Source organism: Salminus brasiliensis, chromosome 12 (assembly GCF_030463535.1).
Source record: "Salminus brasiliensis chromosome 12, fSalBra1.hap2, whole genome shotgun sequence".
In the NCBI taxonomy this organism is placed as follows: Eukaryota; Metazoa; Chordata; class Actinopteri; order Characiformes; family Bryconidae; genus Salminus; species Salminus brasiliensis.
This window is the reverse complement of record NC_132889.1, coordinates 38,817,483-38,840,786: the sequence shown is the minus strand read 5'-3', so window position 1 is coordinate 38,840,786 and position 23,304 is coordinate 38,817,483. Positions and strand designations below refer to the sequence as shown.

Below are 23,304 nucleotides of genomic sequence, written 5' to 3'. Positions count from 1 at the left end.
TGACAGTTTGGGCTGAGTTTCATTTACATTTAAATTAAAATTACATTTTAAAATCACTGAGGATCCTCATCAGATCAATAGAAAGTATTAGCTAGCTTTAGTATGTAGAACCACAGCTTATCTGGTTTCTGGGTGATTTTCTCCTAAGCCTAAGATCCAAATATTTGACTGTTTATTGATATGATTGAAATGAGTGTTTTCCCACAGACATCTCTAACTGTTCATTAGCATTAGCATAGCAGAAGCTAAAAATCTGTTACCGTGTGTTTCACCATGTCTTCTACCTCTTTGTGGGGATGGTTGTGTAGGACACCTACAGCCAGGAGACCAGATCCTGGAGGTTAATGGAGAAAGCTTGATCGGTGTCACGAGTGAGAGGTAAGATCATAATAATGTGTTTCAGTAAAAACCTGATGTACAAACGCATCGTTTCTGAGATGCTCACAGAACTATGAGGCTAATAAAGTGTCCCAGCTTTTTGGACTCCATAATAAACAAGAATTAAACAGATTGCCGATCCAACCTTACACGGTTATATTGGAGTTTCTAGAAGTTTAAAAAGGCGACATGCATCATAATGCATCAGCTATATTAACTATATTGATTATATTGGCTATGTTGGTTATTTTGGTAATGTTGATAATATTAGCTATACTGGCTTTATTGGTTATATTAATTATACTGGCTATATTTGTTATGTTGGCTATATTAGCTATATAGGTCATATTGGCTCTATTAGCTATATTGGTTATATTGGCTATATTAGTTATATTGTCTACATTGGTTATATTGTCTACATTGGTTATATTGGTTATATTGGCTATATTGGCTATATTGGCTACATTGGCTACTTTGGCTATATTGGCCAAATTGGTAATATTGGCTATATTGGTTATATTGGTTATATTGGTTATATTGGCTACATTGGTTATATTGGCTATATTGGCCAAATTGGTAATATTGGCTATATTGGTTATAATGGTTATATTGGCTATATTGGTCAAATTGGTAATAATGGCTATATTGGCTATATTGGCTACATTGGTTATATCGGTTATATTGGTTATATTGGCTATATTGGCTACATTGGCTACTTTGGCTATATTGGCCAAATTGGTAATATTGGCTATATTGGTTATATTGGTTATATTGGTTATATTGGCTACATTGGTTATATTGGTTATATTGGTTATATTGGTTATATTGGCTAGATTGGCTACATTGGTTATATTGGTTATATTGGCTACATTGGTTATATTGGCTAGATTGGCTACATTGGTTATATTGGTTATATTGGCTACATTGGTTATATTGGTTATATTGGCTACATTGGTTATATTGGCTATATTGGTTATAATGGTTATATTGGCTATATTGGTCAAATTGGTAATAATGGCTATATTGGCTACATTGGTTATATCGGTTATATTGGTTATATTGGCTATATTGGCTACATTGGCTACTTTGGCTATATTGGCCAAATTGGTAATATTGGCTATATTGGTTATATTGGTTATATTGGTTATATTGGCTATATTGGCTACATTGGCTACTTTGCCTATATTGGCCAAATTGGTAATATTGGCTATATTGGTTATATTGGCTACATTGGTTATATTGGTTATATTGGTTATATTGGCTAGATTGGCTACATTGGTTATATTGGTTATATTGGCTACATTGGTTATATTAGCTAGATTGGCTACATTGGTTATATTGGTTATATTGGCTACATTGGTTATATTGGCTAGATTGGCTACATTGGTTGTATTGGTTATATTGGCTACATTGGTTATATTGGTTATATTGGCTACATTGGTTATATTGGCTAGATTGGCTACATTGGTTATATTGGTTATATTGGCTACATTGGTTATATTGGCTAGATTGGCTACATTGGTTATATTGGTTATATTGGCTACATTGGTTATATTGGCTATATTGGTTATATTGGCTACATTGGGTGTATTGGTTAATTACACTTAGATGTAAATAAGTTGTATGAATATAATCGTGAGAGTAATACTTAAATTTCTTATTATTTATTCTTTTGTTTGTCTGTTTTGTTCTTAGAGCGGTGGACATCCTCCGAGCTGCCTCGTCCACTAATCACATGCAACTTCTCATAGCAAGGGATGAAGATGCGAGGTAAGCTACTGATCTGGAGGCATAACATCATCCTGAGCGAGAGAGCGTGCGAGAGAGGGAGAGAGACAGAGAGAGAGAGAGAGAGAGAGATGAATGTACTCTGACAACCAGATTCCCGTGTTACAGTAACTCAGCAGATTATGCGAGCCAGAGCCTATTTAAAACCCTCTTCTGACGGACCGGGTGATTTCACGTCCGTCCAGCATGTTCCTCCCCACGGCCTTCCTCAGTGTGCTCAGTACAGCTCACACCAGCACACTCAGTCCCACTCTATAGCACCAAGTAATTCAACCATACTCACACACGCTATATGGGCAAAAGTATTGGGACACTTATTTACTGTTTCTTCTGAAATCAAGGGTATTACAAAAGTTGATCCTGGTGGTCAGGATGTTGGATGGATGACCACCACCCCACCTCATCCCCAAAAACTCAGTTCTTCCACTGCTCCACAGCTCAATGCTGGGGGGCTTTATACCCCTCTAGCCCACACCTGGCATTATTAGGCAGCATGGAGCCAATAGGGTCATGATGGTGATCTGCTCCAGAGGGTCCTATTCTATTGGCAGTACTTCTCTACAAGGACAAAGCAAGCACATCTGTATCAGCAGTGGGTGCAGTTTAAAGTAGCTGAATATGCAGTCATTAGTTGGGGTGTAATGAGTCTCTTGCTTCTCTACACCTGTATCTCACCTGTGAGCAGGTAAATCTCCCCAGGGCTCATTTTAACACTCTTCGAACACACTGTGAGCTGACCACAGGATCTCAGGCCTCAGCCCGTGAGGAGAAACCCAGTAAATCGTTCAAAACACCACCCCTGAAATATCCATCACTCAGAACGCTTTCCGCCTCCGCCTCCTCTCTGATCGGCCGTATTGATCTGCAGACTGCTGACCCGCATCTCAGCCCCTCTGACTCGCCCTCCTCTCGGCAGCGCTGGTGAATAATTTACAGAGGAATAATTTAGCTGGTGAACTGGACGAGCCGGAGGGTTTGGCGGCACGTGGGAGACTATTTTGGCTGTTTCTTCAAAGAGTCTCTCGGCAGCGCTGCACTCATTTTAGCCTTCACACCACCGCCTCCACCTCCTCTGATAGCAGGGGGAGCGGTTTAGTGTCAGTGCAGTTTTTGTTTTTAGTTCTGAGGTTCTGAGTCTGGGCTCAGTTGTTAAACGCGTGATCGTACAGCATGTTTCCACAGTCAGAGTCCAATAGATTGATCCAAAAACATTAAAGATTCAACACTTCCTCCATTTACCAACATAATCTTATACATATCAATATAAAAAGTCTCACTGACAGTTACAGGAATTGTTTGATTGCAGTGATTGCCTCAAAAGGTTGTGCAACAAATAATTAAGTTAAGAGTACCATCATTTCTGTCCAGGCCTGTTTCATGAGTTTATTTTTTTTAATAATTCTGTTGAAGCTTGGTTGAAAATCAATGTCTGACTTTCAATGGTTAATTTTCATAGCATTTTTATTTATTATTATTTTATTCTGATTCAAGTTATTTCTGTGACGATTGTGGGTTTTTCTTTCATTAACCGAGGGTTACCAACAATTTTGTCCATGTGTGTATATATATATATATATTTATATTAGAGCCATCAAACGATTAAAAATTTTTATCATGATTAATCTCAGAATTTCAATTAATCATATTTTTAAAAATCTGTGTAAATGATTTAGAAAATAATCTATCTATCTGTCTATACCAGGTACTGTGTCTCATCGCTGCTATCATATTCCTTGCACTAAACATCAGTTTAGGGTTCATCTACACAATGAGCTGTAACTCTGAGGAAGCTGCAACAAGCTACTCGTAGGTTACTCGTATTACAGAGGTGGGCCAGTGTAGTGTTAGGAGTCTTGCCCGAGGACTCTTATTGGTGTAGCGCAGCATAGTCACCCATACTGGGAATCGAACCCCAGTCTCCTGCATGGTGTGGTAGCTCACTGGCAGGTAATGGTGTTATCTGTTGCTCCTCTCCGTTTCATATAGCTCCTGAATCCTGATGACGATAGGTATTTCAGGTGGGATGTACTCCGGTGATCAGTATTGGTACAGTAGCAGTGATTTATGTAGTATATATATATACGGAGCATGTCCGAGTTCAGCCAGTTCAGAGTGGAAGGGGGGAGGAGGTGTTCACAACCCTGATGGCGTGTGGATAGAAACTGTTCATCAGTCTGGCTTCATTCTGATTAGTTGGACCAGAGTCAGGCAAGCCTGATCACACCGCTGGGCACTTATTGCCAGTCACACAAGACCAGGCTTCAATCTCTATGCATGTGGAGAGTACTATGTTGGACCTATGCTTTTTCTAAATGATAAAAAAAAGAAATCAGACAAAAACCTCATGAGTAGTTTGGCGTTCAGCTCAATGATACTCAAACACCTGATCTTTCAGCTTCTTCTCATCGAGGGGGGTTCCTCCCCTTACAGCGCAACCAGCAAGCCGATTGGCTCTTTTTGTTGAAGGGCGGGACTTTATCTGTACACTTTTGCTCTTCCAGACCTGACTAGTGCGCCCCCTAGAGGTTGAAAAGTATGCTGTGTGTGTAACTCCACCTCAACTGATCATAAACTAGTGTGGATTTTTCTCACTGTTATGTAGCGAGTGTTGGAGCTCCCACTGGTCACTGCGGCGACACGGGAAGCCTTTGATTGGCTCCTTTCTTCCCCAGCCATTCCTCACTAAGCCCCGCCTTTATGCATGTATGGCATTTTCTTATAGATGTAGATGTTTTGGGAGCATCTGTGTGTGTGTGTGTATGTATGTGTATGTGTATGTGTATGTGTGTGTGTGTGTGTGTGTGTGTGTGTGAGAGAGAGAGAGAGAGAGAGAGAGAGATAGGGAGCAGGGAAGGTTAAGCTGGGACTGTGACGAGATGAGCTCTATGCTTTAATCTGCATTCTGTCCTTAACCCTGTGTTTAAGTGTGCAGGGGATTACTCTCTCTCTCTCTCTCTCTCTCTCTCTCCATGTACACATCTCTTGTGCTACCCAGCAACAGATGCCTCTGTAGGCGCCACATGTCTGAAGGTGGATACACTAGATACACTATACGTCCATATATTTGTGGACACCCCTACTAATAAATGCTTTCATCTACTTTAAGTTTCACCCATTGCTCACATGTTGCACTGAGCTTGTCTAGTCCCTGTAAAGAAGAACTATTGCCAATAGAATAGGACTCTCTGGAGCAGATACACCTGATGAGTCTATTGGCTCCATGCTGCCTAATAATGCCAGGCGTGGGCTAGAGGGGTATAAAGCCCCCCAGCATTGAGGAGCTGTGGAGCAGTGGAGGAACTGTGTTCCCTGGAATGATGGTGGTGAAGCTCCATCCAGTACTTTTGGATGGAATGAGTTGGAGAGTTGGGGATGATGAGGTGGGGTGGTGGTCATCATCCAACATCCTGACCTCACTAATGTGTTTCTTGCTGATTGCAATCAAATCCTCACAGCAATGCCCCTTCAAAATCTAGTAGAAAGCCTTCTTCCCTGGACAGTAGAGACAGTTACTCAACAAAAGCAGGATCAACTCTTTTAATACTCTTGTGTCCCAATACTTTTGTCCATATAGTGTAGAAAAACACACCATCATCTGCATAGAATCTGACTTTTTATCCAATCAGAAGAGTGAGATCTGACACTAAAGGAAGCAGAACATGATATCGAGACGTTCTCACACCCCTAATACCAACACGTTTTCACTGTGACCTGGGTACCGTATCGGCTCCTTGACGAAAACTCTGGGCTGTGTCTGGGCTGAGCTGCTCAGGGACACTCTGGGATGATGTAGGTAGGTTAAGAGGGTGAGAGTTGAAACCGTCTGGCGTTTCACTCCGACTGAAGTGGACCGCAGCTCTCAGCAGAGTGACAGGATGTTTTTGCTGCCCTATATCTGCCACTCAGGGGGTGTCTGGGGAGGCTGGAGAAGAGATGGAGAGGAATTATTTTAACAGGACAGACCGGGGCTGGCTTTGAGTGAAATCAGTGAGTGTAACAGATTAGCGAGAAGTTCAAATGCAGTTTAGTATTTCTTTGATTTTCAGTTCTGTACAGAGGTTCTATTCGCCTAACCCCATCACTCTAAACCCCCCATCTCTCAGCAGTGAGAGAGTTGTACTGCAGAAGCTCCAGATCTGATCAGAAAAGATAAAGCAGCTGAACATAAATCCAGTAAAAAGGAGAACCAAAAGCTTCTCGTTCTGAAGAAAGAAAGTAGTGAGATCTTGTCGGTGAGCTAGTCTGAAGAACAGAGCTCGGTTCCTCTAGGTTTCTCCTGGACGCCCCCCAGTCCAGCCAGCACAGCGTGGAGGATGTGTTCAACTCCATCATCATCATCATCATCAGCAGCAGCAGCAGCAGCTCACCTGATTTACCATCAAACCAGGTGTAAACTAGAAAAGTGCATTTCCTGAAGGAATCACAGAATGGTTGCGTAGCTATAGTGGTTCTCACTGGTTGCTGAGGTATCCTAGGTGGTTGCTGTGGTATAGCTGTTGGTTGCTAAGCCATTGCTATGTGGTTGCTAAGGTGTTTCTGTGGTATAGATGTGTGGTAAAATGTGGAGTCCAAAGCTCATTCATATTATGTGGGTAATAGAGTTGTGTCCACAAACTTTTGGCTTAAATGTGGGATGCAAAAACCTCCAATATGTTTAGCTAATAGAGCTGTGTCCACAAACATTTGGCCAAAATGTGAAGTGCCAAAACCTCCCATATGTTTAGCTAATAGAGCTGTGTCCACAAACATTTGGCCAAAATGTGGGATGCCAAAACCCCCAATATGTTTCGCTAATAGAGCTGTGTCCACAAACTTTTGGCCAAAATGTGAAGTGCCAAAACCTCCAATATGTTTAGCTAATAGAGCTGTGTCCACAAACATTTGGCCAAAATGCGGGGTGCCAAAACCTCCAATATGTTCACACATGTTTACACACAACTCCATAGAAAAGCACTGACCAATAGAAAGAGATTTCCGGCTGGGTCACACATGAGCCTAAGGTGGGCTAGAGGGGTATAAGCATTGAACTGTGGGGTCCCCTGGAGTGATGGTGGAGGTCCATCCAACACCTTTGGGATGAGCTGGAGTAACAGAACTAATCATCCAGCATCAGAACCTGACACTGATGCTCTCACTATCATGTGGCTGAATGCAATCAAATCCCCAACACCACGTAGTGTGAAGCCTTCCCGGAAGAGTAGAGGCGGTCGCTGGACCGAAGGGAACCGACTCCCTGTTAATACCCCTGATTTCAGAAGAAGCGCTGGACGAGCAGCATCGCTCGCAAAGTTCATGGACCCAGATTAAGCTTAATCCCAGACTAAATAGGCTTTTCATTGGCATGACAAATTAGTCGCAGACAGGTCTTAATCTGGGCCAGATAGTGTGTTCATTAGGTTTAAGGTAATTCTCGTTCATCCAATTAATAACGTTAGCCACTCACTTGGTGAGTGGCTCCAGATTCTGGGGTTACCTGAAGTGACTGATAAGTGAAACCAGGCTGTTTCCTGCATAACCATGAAGACTGGTCCAACCCTTAGCAGTCTGAGTCCTGCGGACACTTCTGAGCTGGCAAAAACACTATATTGACAAAAGTATTGGGACACCTGCTTATTCAGTGTATCTTCTGAAATCACAAAAACATTTTTGCTTGGATGATGTTGGATGATGATCATCACCACCCTACCTTATCCTCTCCAAGTCCCCAACTCATCCCAAAAGTACTGGATGGAGCTCCACCACCATCATTCCAGAGAACACAGTTCCTCCACTGCTTCACAGCTCCTCAATGCTGAGGGGCTTTATACTCCTCTACTAGCCCATGCCTGGCATTATTAGGTAGCATGGAGCCAATAGGGTTTACTGTCTATTCTATTGGCAGTACTTCTCCACAGGGACTATATTCATTGACTTCCATTGAAAGTTACTAGTAGCAACAGCATTTCCGGCAGGAACAGCATTGGGCTGAGTACAGAGCCCTGAGGTACTCCGTAAAATGTATCACCTACTGGTGTGTAATGATCAATGGTGTCAGAAACTGAGAGCTGGAATGCTGCTCATGTCCACTCGGCAGGCTGAGAGGTCAGTGTCAGCTCTTCGCTCAGCTCTCTAAACTGATTGATTTGGCTTCTGAACTCAAAAGGAGTCATAATTTTGTGATTACTTTGCAATACCCTGTGAGCTCCTCTTAGGTAATCTGAAGGTATTACCCTGAGGGGGTTATGCCACTCAAATATCCTGGCGGTTTTGGATTATACCTGATGTGATTTTGGGAGCTCATTGGTCTGGCGTTCCTCAGGTTTGGTTTGGTAATGGTTCTTATTTTAAATGCTGCTTTCTCTTTTTGTTTCTGTTGAAGGAGAGAATTTGCAGAGCTTCTCGAGAAGTACGGCTCCAACGGCAGCACGGGATCAACGAGGAACTCCCCCATTCAGCATGGTGAGGTTCCCTGACCATGATGTGATGAAATCCTGCTTCGGCTGATTTTGCTGATTTTCTGTTCATTTTAAGCTCCTTGGTCTATAAATTAAAGTATAAATACAGGTACACACCTACAACCGAAACATTGACCACATCATTTGATCACAGGCCTACTCACAGTTACAGTTTTAGACAATAGAAATAATAAAACAGTATTTTGGCTTTGAAGATTCCTCTGAACATTACTTTTTATTGTTGCTAGAAGAAACATAAAGCCCAAACCTGAGAAACTGAGGCTCTAACTCGAGCCGTCGCTACACGGCAGGATTGATGGGATGAAAAATAAAATAAAAGGATTGAATTACTGCAAAGAATTTACAGTTAAATCTGGAAACTGGTTCAGTAACAAAATGCAAATGGGGCTGAGAGTCTTCAAAAAGGACAAACAGAAACACAAACTAAACACTGGACCTAAAAATGACCCAAAAGTGCAAAAAAAACTTACAATATTGTAATAAAGCCCAATAATGTAAAACTGCAAATCAATAATAGTAATCAATTCCCAATATTGAAATAAGGTGTTATATTACTGATTTAAAAAATCCCCGTATTACTTTAGATATTAGGCAAGTTATTACATTATTCAGTTAAGCACACGCTTTTATTACAGATCTGAGTGATATTACATAACTGAGAAATTATCACAGACATTACAGATAAACAAAAGTAAAAGAATACAAACAATAAAATGTGAATAGAATTAAAACAATGAATACAAATAAACATCCATCAAAAGGTAGAAATTTCTATTATTGCATCTGTCATTAATTTAGTAATTAAAAGAATAATTATGACCCAGAGCTGTGAGAGCCTCCCTGACGTCCTATTAACACTGCCTGTAATTAGCTTAGCACCTGCACCTTCTAATAGTGAGATATCCTCCCACACACACACACACACACAGATATGTGTGTGTACGGCAGTGCTCCTACCACTTTGTGTTGTGAAATGTGTTTGTATGCCAAAGGAAATCTGTAGACTTTAAATCTTTAATCCTTTCAAGTTGGAGGGGGAATAAACCGGGCTTTGGAAATGGCTTATGACAGCACACTTGTCCATTATGCAATTCCAAACATCTGTTTGAGCCGGAGGAAAAGACACTCCGCTGGCAGAAGTGTTTAAGAAGGGAGCGCAGGATAGCTGCTTTATCCCGCACTGGCAAATGTATTCACCGCCTAAGTATAGAATATTGCAGTGATGTAACTCCTCCTAAGCAGCGCAGCGGGTTCGATTTCTGCTCCTCAGCGCATAAAGAGGTCAGGCTGGGATTTCACGGCTTGTCTTGTGCAGTCTAGACTAAGTTTGGTGGGGCTTGTTAGTCTGGTGTAGTCTAATCCTAACCTCAGGACCTATTAGGATCAAGAGGAACCAACGAGAGCCTGGAAAACATCGTGAAAGATAGCCCATAGATCCCGGTGGCACTATTGGGAGTAATACACTGTATGTCCAAATAGTTGTGGACACCCCTACTAATGAAAGAGTTCAGCTACTTTAAGCTGCATCAGCTGCTGTCACAGATGTGCAAATGCACACATACACACACACACAGCTTGTCTAGTTCCTGTAGAGGATAAGTACTGCCAATAGAATAGGACTCTTTGGAGAAGATGCCACCTAATGCCAGGCGTGGGCTAGCAGAGGAGTATGTTTTTACCATATATTTTCATTCATCAATTTATTGTTTATTTGTTGCAGATATTTAACAAACAGTACACTCTTAAATGAAGGTGCTACACATGAAGGACCTTTACATCAACCTCTATCAGATCTTTAAAAGGTTGTCTTTTCAAAAGTGGTTCTTTACGGATCCAGAAAGGTTCTTCAAAGGCTTTGCTCAGAGAACCCTTTGCAGCACCTTTATTTTGGACTCAAACCGGTGCTGAGTCTTGGTCATTAATAGGCGTGAGCTCATTAACATGTGGATTTTGATTGGCTGCTGAAGCTGTCTTTTGTCTCTTTCTGTAAAAGCAGGCAGATATTTGGACAGCACATCCTCAGGATCCTCATCCAGATCCCAGAGTCCACTACTGCTGAGTCCAGCTGGGTCACAGAGCACATACAATAACACTGGACAGTTACTGCGGTCACTCAGGTAAAGCACACACACCACACGTTATGTGTTATCATTACATACATACATATACTATGTGGACAGAAGTATTGGGACACCTCTTACTCACTGAGTTCAGGTGTCTGATTCAATCCCATTCAGCCACAGGTGTATAAATCCAGCCTCTAGTCCTGCAGTCTGTCTTTCCTCCACACATCAGTGAAAGAACGGGAGGTTCTGAAGAGCTCACTGAACTCCAGCGTGGTTCTGTATGTAATAGGAGACACCGCTGCACCAACAACAACAAGTCAGCTGGTGAAATCTCCTCCCTCCTAGATCTTCCTCCATCAGCTGTGAGTGGTGTTATTATTGAACAGTGGAAGAGTTTAGGAGGAACAGCTCACAGAGAGCAGCTCAGTGTCCACCGAGTGTCTGTCAGACCACGTAAAGTTACAGAGCGGGGTCAGGGCCGAGTGCTGAGCTCAGAGCAGAGTGCAGAGAAGCCTCCAACTGACTCAGTAACTGCAGCAGAGCTCCAGACCTGCTGCTGCTGCTGCTGGTAGAGCTCAGAGCAAAGGGGGACCAGCTCCAGATTAATAATGCCTATGGGTTTAGAATAGGACCGTATTAAAAGAGCTCCTGTAGGGGTAAAATGTAGATGTCTCAGACCTTCACATGCAGCACTGATACCACATCATCAACCCTATTACTTTCATCTGATGTGCTAATGACCTCACTGGTAACGTATATAAGTATATTGTGTGTATATGTGTGTGTGTGTGTGTGTGTGTGTGTGTGTGTGTGTTTTAGTCACCCAGGTGAGGGTGTTATTCAGCTGATCTCTGTGGCTCGGTGCTCCAGCCTGGGTATCAGTATCGGCGGTGGCTCCAACAAACCTGACGGTCCTGCAGTGTTCATCCAGGAGGTCTTATCAGGAGGAGACTGCCACAGGGTGAGAGATACACCCCTGCAAACACACACACACACTTTTCAGGATTTCTTAGCGAGTGTTTAATATCAAATCCACTCTGAATGGCTCTGTTTCATAACCATTAAATAATGCTATTTTATAAAATTCCCCTTTAATTCATTTGAAAGCTTCAGAGTAGTGCTGTAGTTTTATATAGATATAGATACATTTTCATAATTAAAAAAATAATAATTGATTAATTGTAAAATTAACTACATAAATACACAATAAATCACATGTATTGGCAACTTCTAGTCAGAACCTGCTACTTTTTTCCGTTTGTTTCGATCATTAAACATCTTTACTTCTGACTTTTCCTCAAATCCAGATCATAGTAAACTTCCTTCAGTAGGGTTAGGGGTCAGGAGCTACGGGAATGTAAGAAGAAGTGTTTGAAGGGCGACCAAGGAGGGCTTATAAGCTGTAATGCATTTAGCACTGTGTTAAATGAGACACAGGGGGTCTGACGTAAATGTAGGGGTCTGATCTCTGGTGTCCACTCCCTGCTGTTTTGGCTTTGGTCAGTGGAAAGAGTTCTTATAGTGCAGTAATCTGTCTGCAGAATTAATCACCTGCAGCGCATCGTCTTACACTGAATTCCAGTAACTCAGACTTTCAGACAAACACCGTCCTTCAGACACTGTAAACAAACTCAGTCAGAGTCAGGGATTCGTTATCTCCTATCCAAACCCACCAGTGCAGCTACAACACGAGTCTTCTGAGTTTTATATGGAGTGATGATGATGATGATGATGATGATGAAGGTAAAATAGTGGAGAATCTCAACTAATGCAGTTTTCTTTAGGGACTACTTTCTGTAGCCGCACTACACCCTGCAGCATGTATCCCTCCACCATTTTAATGATCTGATTTTAAAAGCAGGTTCTAGAGCCGAACTCTTCTCAGAACTCTGGTAGAACCGTGTCTCAGGCATCAGGCAGCGTCTTCATCACCATTAGGTGAAGAACTTTCTGTGAGGAGCTTTTATTAGAGCTTCAGACGTCTGCTTCCCTTCTCCTCCACTGTAGAACCACAGCTCTGACTGGGGGAGCTTATCTAGAACCCAGCGTTTCACAGCAAACCCACCAAACTCCAAACTTTAATTATGCATTAATAAATAAATTATATGCATTAATAAATGAATATAATTATATAAATATAATTGATTTATTAAACATCTGAAAGGTGCGGGTGCTGATGAGTGCTGACATCACAACAAGGAGAGGACTAAGTCCTTATTCCCTGTCTAGCTACAACACTAGTACTGACGTGGAGATTAACACGTGATGGTTTTCCTTTAAATGAACCTGATCAGGCTTTAATATGGTCAGTTATTTTTTGTAAAACTTGGTTTCACCAAACAGTTGAGAGTGTGTGTGTGTGTGTGTGTGTGTGTGTGGAGAGATGATGCTGTAAGCAGCGTGGTCAGCGGTGAAGGAGAGTGTTAGGGCAGGTGTGTGTATCTGACAGAGGCTCCCGAGAGCTTTGGGTCAGACCGCAGAGGTCAGTGGAATATGAGCTGGAGGACAGCAGATCAGCGCCGTGCTGAAACACAGTCACCTGATCTTATTATGGGGAAACACTGAACCCTCTTACTGCCCCGCCCCCACGGGCAGGGTCAACCCTGTCAGCCACACTTTATTAATTTAATAATTAATTAATAATTAATCAGCTGTAAAGTGTCATTTACAGACCTGTAATGTTGGGGCCTGTAATGAGAGCTTTTGATTATATTGGGAGGGGTTTGGGGTGTACTGGGAGGGGTTCTGGTTGTAATGGGAGAGGTTTTGGGTGTACTGGCAGGGGTTTTAGTTATAATGGGAGGAGTTTGGGGTGTACTGGGATGGGTCTGGTTGTAATAGTAGGGGTTTGGGTGTACTGTGAGGGCTTTTGATTAAATTGGGAGGTGTTTTGGGTGTACAGGAAGTGGTTTTGAGTGTATTGGGAGGGGTTTGAGTGTATTGGGAGGGGTTTGGGTGTATTGGGAGGGGGTTTGGTTGTAATGGGAGAGGTTTTGGGTGTACTGGCAGGGGTTTTGGTTATAATGGGAGGAGTCTGGGGTGTACTGGGATGGGTCTGGTTGTAATAGTAGGGGTTTGGGTGTACTGTGAGAACTTTTGATTATATTGGGAAGGGTTTTGGTTATATTGAGAGGCATTTTGGGTGTACTGGGAGGGGTTTTGAGTGTAGTGGGAGGAGTTTGTGTTGTACTGGGAGGAGTTCCGGCCCTGTTGTATCTCAGGCCCCATTTGTACCTGGCATTAACTGCATCCTGAGTGATCCAATCATGACTGTCCGGCTTAAAGTGCTGGTGTGAGTCTGGAGGTTAGCTGAGAGCGCCGCAATCCCAAACTAACTAACTAACTAAAACCCGCTAGCCGTTTCAGTGTCCGAGCGACAGCCGTGCCTGCGTTTATTGAGGGTTTAAGATGTTCGGTGTGTAAATAGTCAGTGTGTGACTTTGGTTGGGGTGAAAAAATCTGCAGTTTAACCACCCTGTTATTTTACCACAATGTTATTTTACCACAGAATGAAACACATTGATTTTGCTTTAGGGTTTCAGGGGGAGGGGTTTTGGTTGTACTGGACAGAGTTTTGGTTGTACTGGGAAAAATTTTGGTTGTACTGGACAGAGTTTTGGTTGTACTGGGAAGAGTTTTGGTTGTACTGGGAAGAATTTTGGTTGTACTGGACAGAGTTTTGGTTGTACTGGGAAGAGTTTTGGTTATACTGGACAGAGTTTTGGTTGTACTAGGAAGAGTTTTCGGTTGTACTGGTAGGGTTTTGGTTATACTGGGAAGAATTTTTGGTTGTACTGGGAGGGGTGTCGGTTGTACTGGACAGAGTTTTTATTTAACTGGGAGGGGTTTCATTGTACTTGACAGGGTTTTATTATACTGGGAGGGGTGTCGGTTGAACTGGTCAGAGTTTTTATTGTAATGGTAGGGGTGTCGGTTGTACTGGTCAGAGTTTTTATTGTAATGGTAGGGGTGTCGGTTGTACTGGTCAGAGTTTTTATTGTAATGGTAGGGGTGTCGGTTGAACTGGTCAGAGTTTTTATTGCAATGGTAGGGGTGTCGGTTGTACTGGTCAGAGTTTTTATTGTAATGGTAGGGGTGTCGGTTGAACTGGACAGAGTTTTGGTTGTACTGGGAGGGGGGTTAGTTGAACTGGACAGAGTTTTGGTTGTACTGGGAGAGGGGTTAGTTGTACTGGTCAGAGTTTTTATTGTAATGGTAGGGGTGTCGGTTGAACTGCTCAGAGTTTTGGTTGTACTGGGAGGGGGGTTAGTTGTCCACAGCTAAAACAGCATTATACTCTAGAGCCTGAGCTGAGTCCGTCCTTCAGTCCATTAGTCTGTTAGAGACTACTGCTCACAGTTTGAGGAGAGTGTGTGTTTGTGGTGACTTTGGCGTCTCCTGGGGCAGATGGGGTTGCTGTGGTGTTCTGCAGAGTGAGATGGGAGGTGAGTGTTGGGCAGACTGAGCCGGGTCGTATTCACGCTGATGCTGACACAGGAGGGATGAGGTGCAGCAGAGCCCGAAGGTGCAGATCTAACCTGAACCGGTGCCATTCTGTTCTCGCTGCAGGACGGACGGCTGAGGCCTGGAGATCAGCTCATCGCCATCAACAAGGAGTCTCTGATCGGAGTGACGTACGAAGAGGCTAAAAGCACCATCAACAAAGTTAAATTCAGGTGCTGGTGGAGACGTTGCAGGAAGGCAGTAGATCTGTACCAAACACACACACTCACACACACACACACACACACATCAGAAAGCTATAATAGGTTAACAGAACATTAAGTACATTAAGTATTACTCTGCTAGTTTGGTAAATCTGCTCTTCCCTCTGTGTTTTCCCTCTCAGTCAGGATCCAGTGGTGGAGATCGCCTTTATCCCAGGAAAAGGACCTTTTCCCTCCAGTGCATCCTTACACAACGGGGTCCAGCGGGCCGTGGGGAATGGATACGGCTCCGGCAGGTTAAAAGTTCACGTAAGATCTCCTGAGGTGAGCAAAACAAACCCTGAAACCCTTGCAGATGCAGTTACTGAATAATTCATAGTGGATACTGAATCATTCATAGTAGATCCTGAATAATTCATAGTGGAGACTAAATAGTTCATAGTGGAAACTGAATAATTAATATTAGACACTGAATAATTAATATTAGACACTGAATAATTCATAGTAGATCCTGAATAATTCATAGCAGATACTGGATAGTTCATAGTAGATCCTGAATAATTCATAGCAGATACTGGATAGTTCATAGTAGATCCTGAATAATTCATAGCAGATACTGGATAGTTCATAGTAGATCCTGAATAATTCATAGCAGATACTGGATAGTTCATAGTAGATCCTGAATAATTCATAGCAGATACTGGATAGTTCATAGTAGATCCTGAATAATTCATAGTGGATACTGAATAATGTGTTTGTGCTATTTTGGATTCTACAGATTCGAGCAGAAGACACAGCGCCTTCAACGTCTCCTGACGTCTGTCCACCAGACATCCATGTCTCAGGTAATTTACCCGGGATGGGTGACTGAATGGGTGGGAAGGTCAAACCAAACGGGTGGACAGTTCATTTATTCAGTTCACCGTCAGATGCTCACAGAGTCCAGATGATCTCAGTGTCAGGATGGTGGTCTGAGTTTTACATTTTAGAAATGTTTATTCGGTTTATCTCCGTCCACAGATGCACAGATGCACATTAATAATACCAGATATTAACACTGTCCCATAATTCCTGTGTCAGTGTGTCCTCTCATAGCATCATCTCCTATTCTTCTGCATACATTATGGATTGGTTCCCTTTTATTTTTGGAAGAGGTCATTTAGTCCAGACTGTGTCAGCCTGTGAGTCTGTTACTGAATACCCCTGTGTGTGTGTGTGTGTGTGTGTGTGTGTGCGCACGAGACACATCTACCAAATATGCAGCGTCATCATGTAGATGGACCCAAATATGCCTGGAAATGAAACCTGAACCATCAGTGTCCTCTGGAAGCTCCCAGAACTGTTTCAGTAACACACACACATACACACACATACACACACCTGACGAGCTTAAAGAGCCCCGTACATGCATTTGATCATTTTTCCTGACGTCCCTTTATGACCTTTATGTGGTTTTATGAACTAAATATATTTTACACAACCATGTTCAGACCTCTCAGTATTCAGGCTGTTTTGGGGGACTGTGCCATCGAAGTTCCTGGGAGCCAAAATCTGACTTTTCCTTCTAATGAAGTGAATCTGGCTCCTCAGGGCCCTCAGTGTGTAAATGTACAGTGTAAAGGATGTCTACTTCTCTCCTCTCCATGTGGAATGGGAGGTCCTAAAAGTGGGTCAGGTTTACATCAGCACACCCCTGACCAATCCCAACGTGGCTCCGCCCTCTCCTCAACTCAACCTGGAGAGCTAAAGCTAAACCTTGAGAGCATCTTTGGGGAGTTGTCCCTTGCTTCCTGCGCCTGCGTTAAAGCATGTAGGGATGGGAGGGACGACAGGGCACGCAGGACAGCCCCCCCACAGATATCAGAACCTCAGTAAACCCTAAAGATCACTGACATCACATCCACAGTTGTGGATTGTGGGTTGTGTGCGTTGCCTAGTAACTCATTTTGCCCGATCTCAGGTTGGTGATGTTTGAGGAGTGTTGATCAGATTTCTGTGCCGTCTGTCTAAACTTGGACAAAGATGGACAAAAAGTTCAGTATCCAAATGTGTTTCCATGGGCTTTAGGGCTATGCAAATGAGCTCTGTTCTGATTGGCTGTCCTGAATTGAGCTGAGTGGGCGGGTCTAAATGGGTGGAGCTAAACTGTATCAGTGTGTTATATCTGTGCTCTGCTCTGCTGTGTAATACTGAAAGTGGGGATATGATGTAAGGGTTCTGTGATTCGGCCCTTTAACGTCTACACACACACATCAGTGCTCCAGTGGGAGGTAATATCATTAACTGATCTCGTAAACAAGATTTCTCATGAAGCAATTTGTAATTTTGAGAAAAGCGAGAATAAGAGAGAGAGAGAGAGAGAGAGAGAGAATCAGAGAGAGAGAGAGAGAGAGAATCAGAGAGAGAGAGAGAGAGAGAGAATCAGAGCGAGTGAGAGAGAATCAGAGAGAGAGAGAGAGAGAGAGAGAGAAAGAGAGAATCAGAGAGAGAGAGAGAGAGAGAGATATTGAGGATTAGACTGGAGCAGTGTTTGGAATTTAATCACCGTCCAGCTGAAAAATAATCTCCTGGACGCCCCCAGGCCGGACACGTACTGTGCGTGTGAGAAGTGTTACACACACACACACACACACACTCTGCAGAGTGAATACAGAAAGGGCTCTTCAGTGATAGAGCAGTTTATCAGCTGGAAACTCTTCAGGCCACTCGGGATCCAGAGTAAAGCGTGTAATCATGTCCACAGAGCTGAGGAGTGTGTGTGTGTGTGTGTGTGTGTGTGTTTGAGGGGTTTTATAGAAACAACTGAAAGGACGGAGAGAACTTTAACCTGTCAGGAAAGTCGGAAGTACATTCAGGATGACCAGCATTTGTAGTGTAGTCGATTGAAACTAGAAAAGTGGTTGCTATGGTGTTACATATTGGTTTCTGTATTATTTCTTGTGGTGCTATGGTGATTTATACCGTATGAATGTGTTTGCTTTGTGTTGCTTAGTGGTTGCTATGAAGTAACTTTCTGTTTATATGGGTTTATTCTAATGTTATATAGAGTTAATTACAGGTAGACACTCTCACTGACCACTGACTTTCTGTTTATTTGGGTTTATTCTAATGTTATATAGAGTTAATTACAGGTAGACACTCTCACTGACCACTGACTTTATGTTTATTAGGGTTTATTCTAATGTTATATAGAGTTAATTACAGGTAGACACTCTCACTGACCACTGACTTTATGTTTATTTGGGTTTATTCTAATGTTATATAGAGTTAATTACAGGTAGACACTCTCACTGACCACTGACTTTATGTTTATTAGGGTTTATTCTAATGTTATATAAAGTTAATTACAGGTAGACACTCTCACTGACCACTGACTTTATGTTTATTTGAGTCTATTCTAATGTTATATTGAGTTAATTACAGGTAGACACTCTCACTGACCACTGACTTTATGTTTATTTGGGTTTATTCTAATGTTATATAGAGTTAATTACAGGTAGACACTCTCACTGACCACTGACTTTATGTTTATTAGGGTTTATTCTAATGTTATATAAAGTTAATTACAGGTAGACACTCTCACTGACCACTGACTTTATGTTTATTTGAGTCTATTCTAATGTTATATTGAGTTAATTACAGGTAGACACTCTTACTGACCACTGACTTTCTGTTTATTTGAGTTTATTCTAATGTTATATAGAGTTAATTACAGGTAGACACTCTCACTGACCACTGACTTTATGTTTATTTGAGTCTATTCTAATGTTATATTGAGTTAATTACAGGTAGACACTCTCACTGCCTTTTGTTTATTAGGGTTTATATGAATGTTATATAGAGTTAATTACAGGGTTACAGGCCTCTGTAGTGTGTGGCTGTAGAAATAGTCTGGATTTTGGAGATGGTTTGGTTTAGGGGAGATTTTCTGGCGATCATCTGGAGGCAGTCCTAAGTCGCTGTAAGTCGTTCAGTGCCTCCAGCAGGGCGGCTTCTTTAAACTGCAGACTGATGTGACTGAAGCAGCTTTAGGTTCATCACTAATTAATCTGGGAAGTTAACGTAAACACATTTGACCTGTCCTTGACCTCAGGGCAGTGAGGTGCAGGTCAGTAACCAGGTGAATAGCTGATAGACTGTGTGCAGAGCTTAATTACAGAATCTCTCACTCGTTAAACTGATGTTAGGAATCTGGTTGATTATGTAATAACGGTCTTAACGATGGGAACAGTGCTGTAATTCCTCTAGTCTGGATTAAAAGGTGCTGTTCAGAGGCTCAATAATTTGAAGGTCAATCATTTAAAACTGTTTTTGCTTGGTGGCTGCTATGGCATTGCTATGTGGTTGCTATGGTATTCCAGGTGGTTGCTAAGTGATTGCTGTGGTGATGTTAGAAGGCTGTTGCTACTTGGTGAATAGGGTGAAACATCCAGGTGGTTGCTATCGTGTTGCTATGTGGTTTCTAGGTAGTTGCTATGGCAATAATTGATGGTTGCTATTATGTTGATGGGTGGTTGCTATGATATTGCTAAGTGATTACTGTAGTGATGTTAGGAGGCTGTGGGTACTTGGTTAATAGGATGAAACTCTTTTGCTTCATGGTTGGTATGGTGTTCCAGGTGGTTGCTATGTGGTTGTTATGGTGCTGCTTGTGGTGCTTGTTTAATTGCTGGCGGACTTTGTGCCGTGCTGTTTCTGCTGATGGGTCGGCTCTAACTGCTGCAGTTCACTGTGATTGTAATCCATTTTCCACGGATGAAAGGCGGCCCTTAAGACGCGGCGTTCACGCCAGCCCTGTCTAGACTGGCTGTGATTTGCTTACTAAACTCTGGCTAAATTTTATCCTGCTCTAAGAGCTCACAGCTGGCGTCCGCTCTCCAGTACAGTACAATCATACCATCAACCGCTTCATAATTCATGGTAGCTACTGAATAAATTATAGTGGAGACTGAACAGCGAGTGTAACGTAAGTAAGTGAGGAGTAGGGGTGCAGCGTGGTCTGTGGTGGTAGTGAGGTGGTGCTGGGGGAGGTGATGGTGAGGCTAATCTGGTGTGCTTGTTGAGGCTGGTGGGAGAGGAGTGTGAGCTGTAGTAGTTGTAGAGCTGAGAGAATTACACACGCATTAGTCTGGGCATTCCACCTGTTTAATCCACCCCTACCCATACTGCACCATTAAACTGTGTGTGTATGTGTGTGTGTTTTATCCCCGGCAGCCTCCAGCACACAGAGAAGCTCCAAGGTCCCCAAACCCAAGATCTCTCTGGACCCCCACATTCGCCTCCGATCAGAGAAGCTCGACCTGGTGAGACTGCACTGCTGTTCACACACACACACACACACACACACACACGCACACACACACCTCCACCTGTCTTCTACCTTCACTCACTGGCACTCAGTAGCCAGAATACCAGCCAATCAGCAGTCAGTAGCCAGAATGCCTGTCAGTTAGCACTTGGCAGCTACAGTGCCAGCCAATCAGCACTCAGTAGCCATAATGCCTGTCAATCAACACTCAGTAGCCAGAATACCAGCCAATCAGCACTCAGTAGCCAGACTGCCTTTCAGTCAGCACTTGGTAGCTACAGAGCCAGCCAATCAACACTCATTAGCCAGAATACCAGCCAATCAACACTCAGTAGTTTTGCTTACATTTTTATCCGATTAGCCCTACTCGCCCCATTCTGTAGAAACTTTCTCAGTGGTTATAAGTCATTCATTGTTCTGAATGTCTGATGGTTATTCATGACATTAGTAAGCACCAACAACCAATGAGCTGATCAGCCCACCAATCAGCAGCCAGCAGCCAGAATATTAGTCAATTAGCACTCAGTAGTTTCCATTAACATTTTTATCCATTTCGTCCCATTCATCTCCATATTTCCCCAATAAACACACGAGTGGCCTCAGTCTGCAGCGCCCTCTACTGCTGGCAAGTCATTGTCAATGGTTCAGTGGGAGGAGTAGGAAGAGGCCAGGCTCTCAGATCTTAATTAAATGTAGTCCGGTTCCTGAAACCCAGCTCTCCGCCCTCAGCGCCGGATTAACGGCCGTGCTTAAAGGAAAACTTCAGTTGAATGTAAAGGGTTAATCCTCTATAATCTGCTGCAGGTATCTATAGGGTATCTGAGTGGAAACGTCCTGCAGTTCCAGGCAGACTGTTTATAAAGATAACCTCCCATCATACACACCGCCCCGGCCGCCCCCCCAGCCTGTGCTCTTTGTTATAATGCAGTTGTTTAGCAGTGATTTAATCTGATCCCACTGATCCTGAGGCTGACCCTAATCTACCGCTGCATTAATAGGATTTGGGTCCTGTGGGGAAAAAAAGCACTTTGATGATGAACGTGGACGCGGTAGACTCGAACTGTAGCAGACAGACAGGTATGAGGGCAGGTGTCAGGTGTTTGCGAAAGGGAAAAGAACATAAACTAATATCATTCTTGGGATAAAAGCTGTTTCACCAGTTTGTCTGTTCTTCATTTTTGGAGCCAGCTTTGGTGTTTTTATCGTAAACTGAAATATTCAAATCTTCAGCTTTAACTGGCTTATTATTATAGTTGTGATGGAATTGCATGTTTAATAATTGGGCCTAATGGATCAGTTACTGTTTGCATTCAGCTCTGGACCCTTAACTCTTCTGCCCCCTAGTGGTGGTAGGCGTAAATACTCACAGTCAGTCAATGCGTCTTTGTTGGTGTTCAGGTATCAGTATTCCTCACTGATGTAAGCACACAGGGTGATAAACCTGACCAAAACTTCATAACCTGCTCCTACATTAGCTGTGGCTCTCCATAATCTCTCTTCATTCATAAGTTCATAGTTCATAGCAGCAGTAAGGGAATTTGTAAAGTTCTAGGCAGCAGTAAGGTGGGTTTGTAAAGTTCATTGCTGCAGTAAGGTAGTTTTGTAAAGGTTATAGCTACAGTAAAGTGGGTTTGTAAAGGTTATAGCTACAGTAAAGTGGGTTTGTAAAGTTCATAGCTGCAGTAAAGTGGGTTTGTAAAGTTCATAGCTGTAATAACGTGGGTTTGTAAAGTTCATAGCAGTAGTAATGGGGTTTGTAAAGTTAATTGCTGCAGTAAAGTGGGTTTGTAAAGTTCATAGCTGCAGCAAAGTGGGTTTGTAAAGTTCATAGCTGTAATAACGTGGGTTTGTAAAGTTCATAGGTGCAGTAAAGTGGGTTTGTAAAGTTCATTGCTGCAGTAAAGGGATTTGTAAAGTTCATTGCTGCAGTAAAGTGGGTTTGTAAAGTTCATAGCTGCAGTAAAGTGAGTTTGTAAAGTTCATAGCTGCAGTAAAGTGGGTTTGTAAAGTTCATAGCTGTAATAAAGTGGGTTTGTAAAGTTCATAGCTGCAGTAAAGTGGGTTTGTAAAGTTCATTGCTGCAGTAAAGTGGGTTTGTAAAGTTCATAGCTGTAATAAAGTGGGTTTGTAAAGTTCATTGCTGCAGTAAAGTGGGTTTGTAAAGTTCATTGCAGTAAAGTGGGTTTGTAAAGTTCATAGCTGCAGTAAAGTGGGTTTGTAAAGTTCATAGCTGCAGTAAAGTGGGTTTGTAAAGTTCATAGCTGCAGTAAAGTGGGTTTGTAAAGTTCATTGCTGCAGAAAAGGGATTTGTAAAGTTCATTGCTGCAGTAAAGTGGATTTGTAAAGTTCATTGCTGCAGTAAAGTGGATTTGTAAAGTTCATAGCTGCAGTAAAGTGGGTTTGTAAAGTTCATAACTGCAGTAAGGGGTTGGTAAAGTTCATTGCTTCTGTAAGGGGGGTTTGTAAAGTTCATTGCTTCTGTAAGGGGGGTTTGTAAAGTTACTGGTCTCTAAATAATGTGTTCATATGTGTCGTTTGATAATGTTGATATCTTTACTGTGGTTCTAAAAACAATAAAAAAAAAAACAAAGGACCTTGATTGTCCAGTCTGTAAACTTCGGTCGTGATAATACATTTGCTGT

At 42.5% G+C, this 23,304-nt stretch overlaps 1 protein-coding gene across 3 annotated transcripts in view; it reads left to right on the top strand.

The window, feature by feature from the left end:
* The window catches only part of LOC140574051 (syntaxin-binding protein 4), a 48,024-nt gene that overhangs the window by 17,148 nt on the left and 7,572 nt on the right, over positions 1-23,304 (top strand). For 2 of the 3 annotated variants that reach the window (XM_072693744.1, XM_072693743.1), the window contains exons 4-12: positions 309-378; positions 2,074-2,148; positions 8,525-8,604; positions 10,615-10,738; positions 11,507-11,648; positions 15,257-15,363; positions 15,537-15,678; positions 16,133-16,199; positions 20,569-20,657. In XM_072693744.1, the coding sequence (XP_072549845.1) occupies positions 309-378; positions 2,074-2,148; positions 8,525-8,604; positions 10,615-10,738; positions 11,507-11,648; positions 15,257-15,363; positions 15,537-15,678; positions 16,133-16,199; positions 20,569-20,657 (896 nt within the window). The remainder of the gene's footprint in view (positions 1-308; positions 379-2,073; positions 2,149-8,524; positions 8,605-10,614; positions 10,739-11,506; positions 11,649-15,256; positions 15,364-15,536; positions 15,679-16,132; positions 16,200-20,568; positions 20,658-23,304) is intronic. The other variant, XM_072693745.1, reaches the window with a different exon arrangement.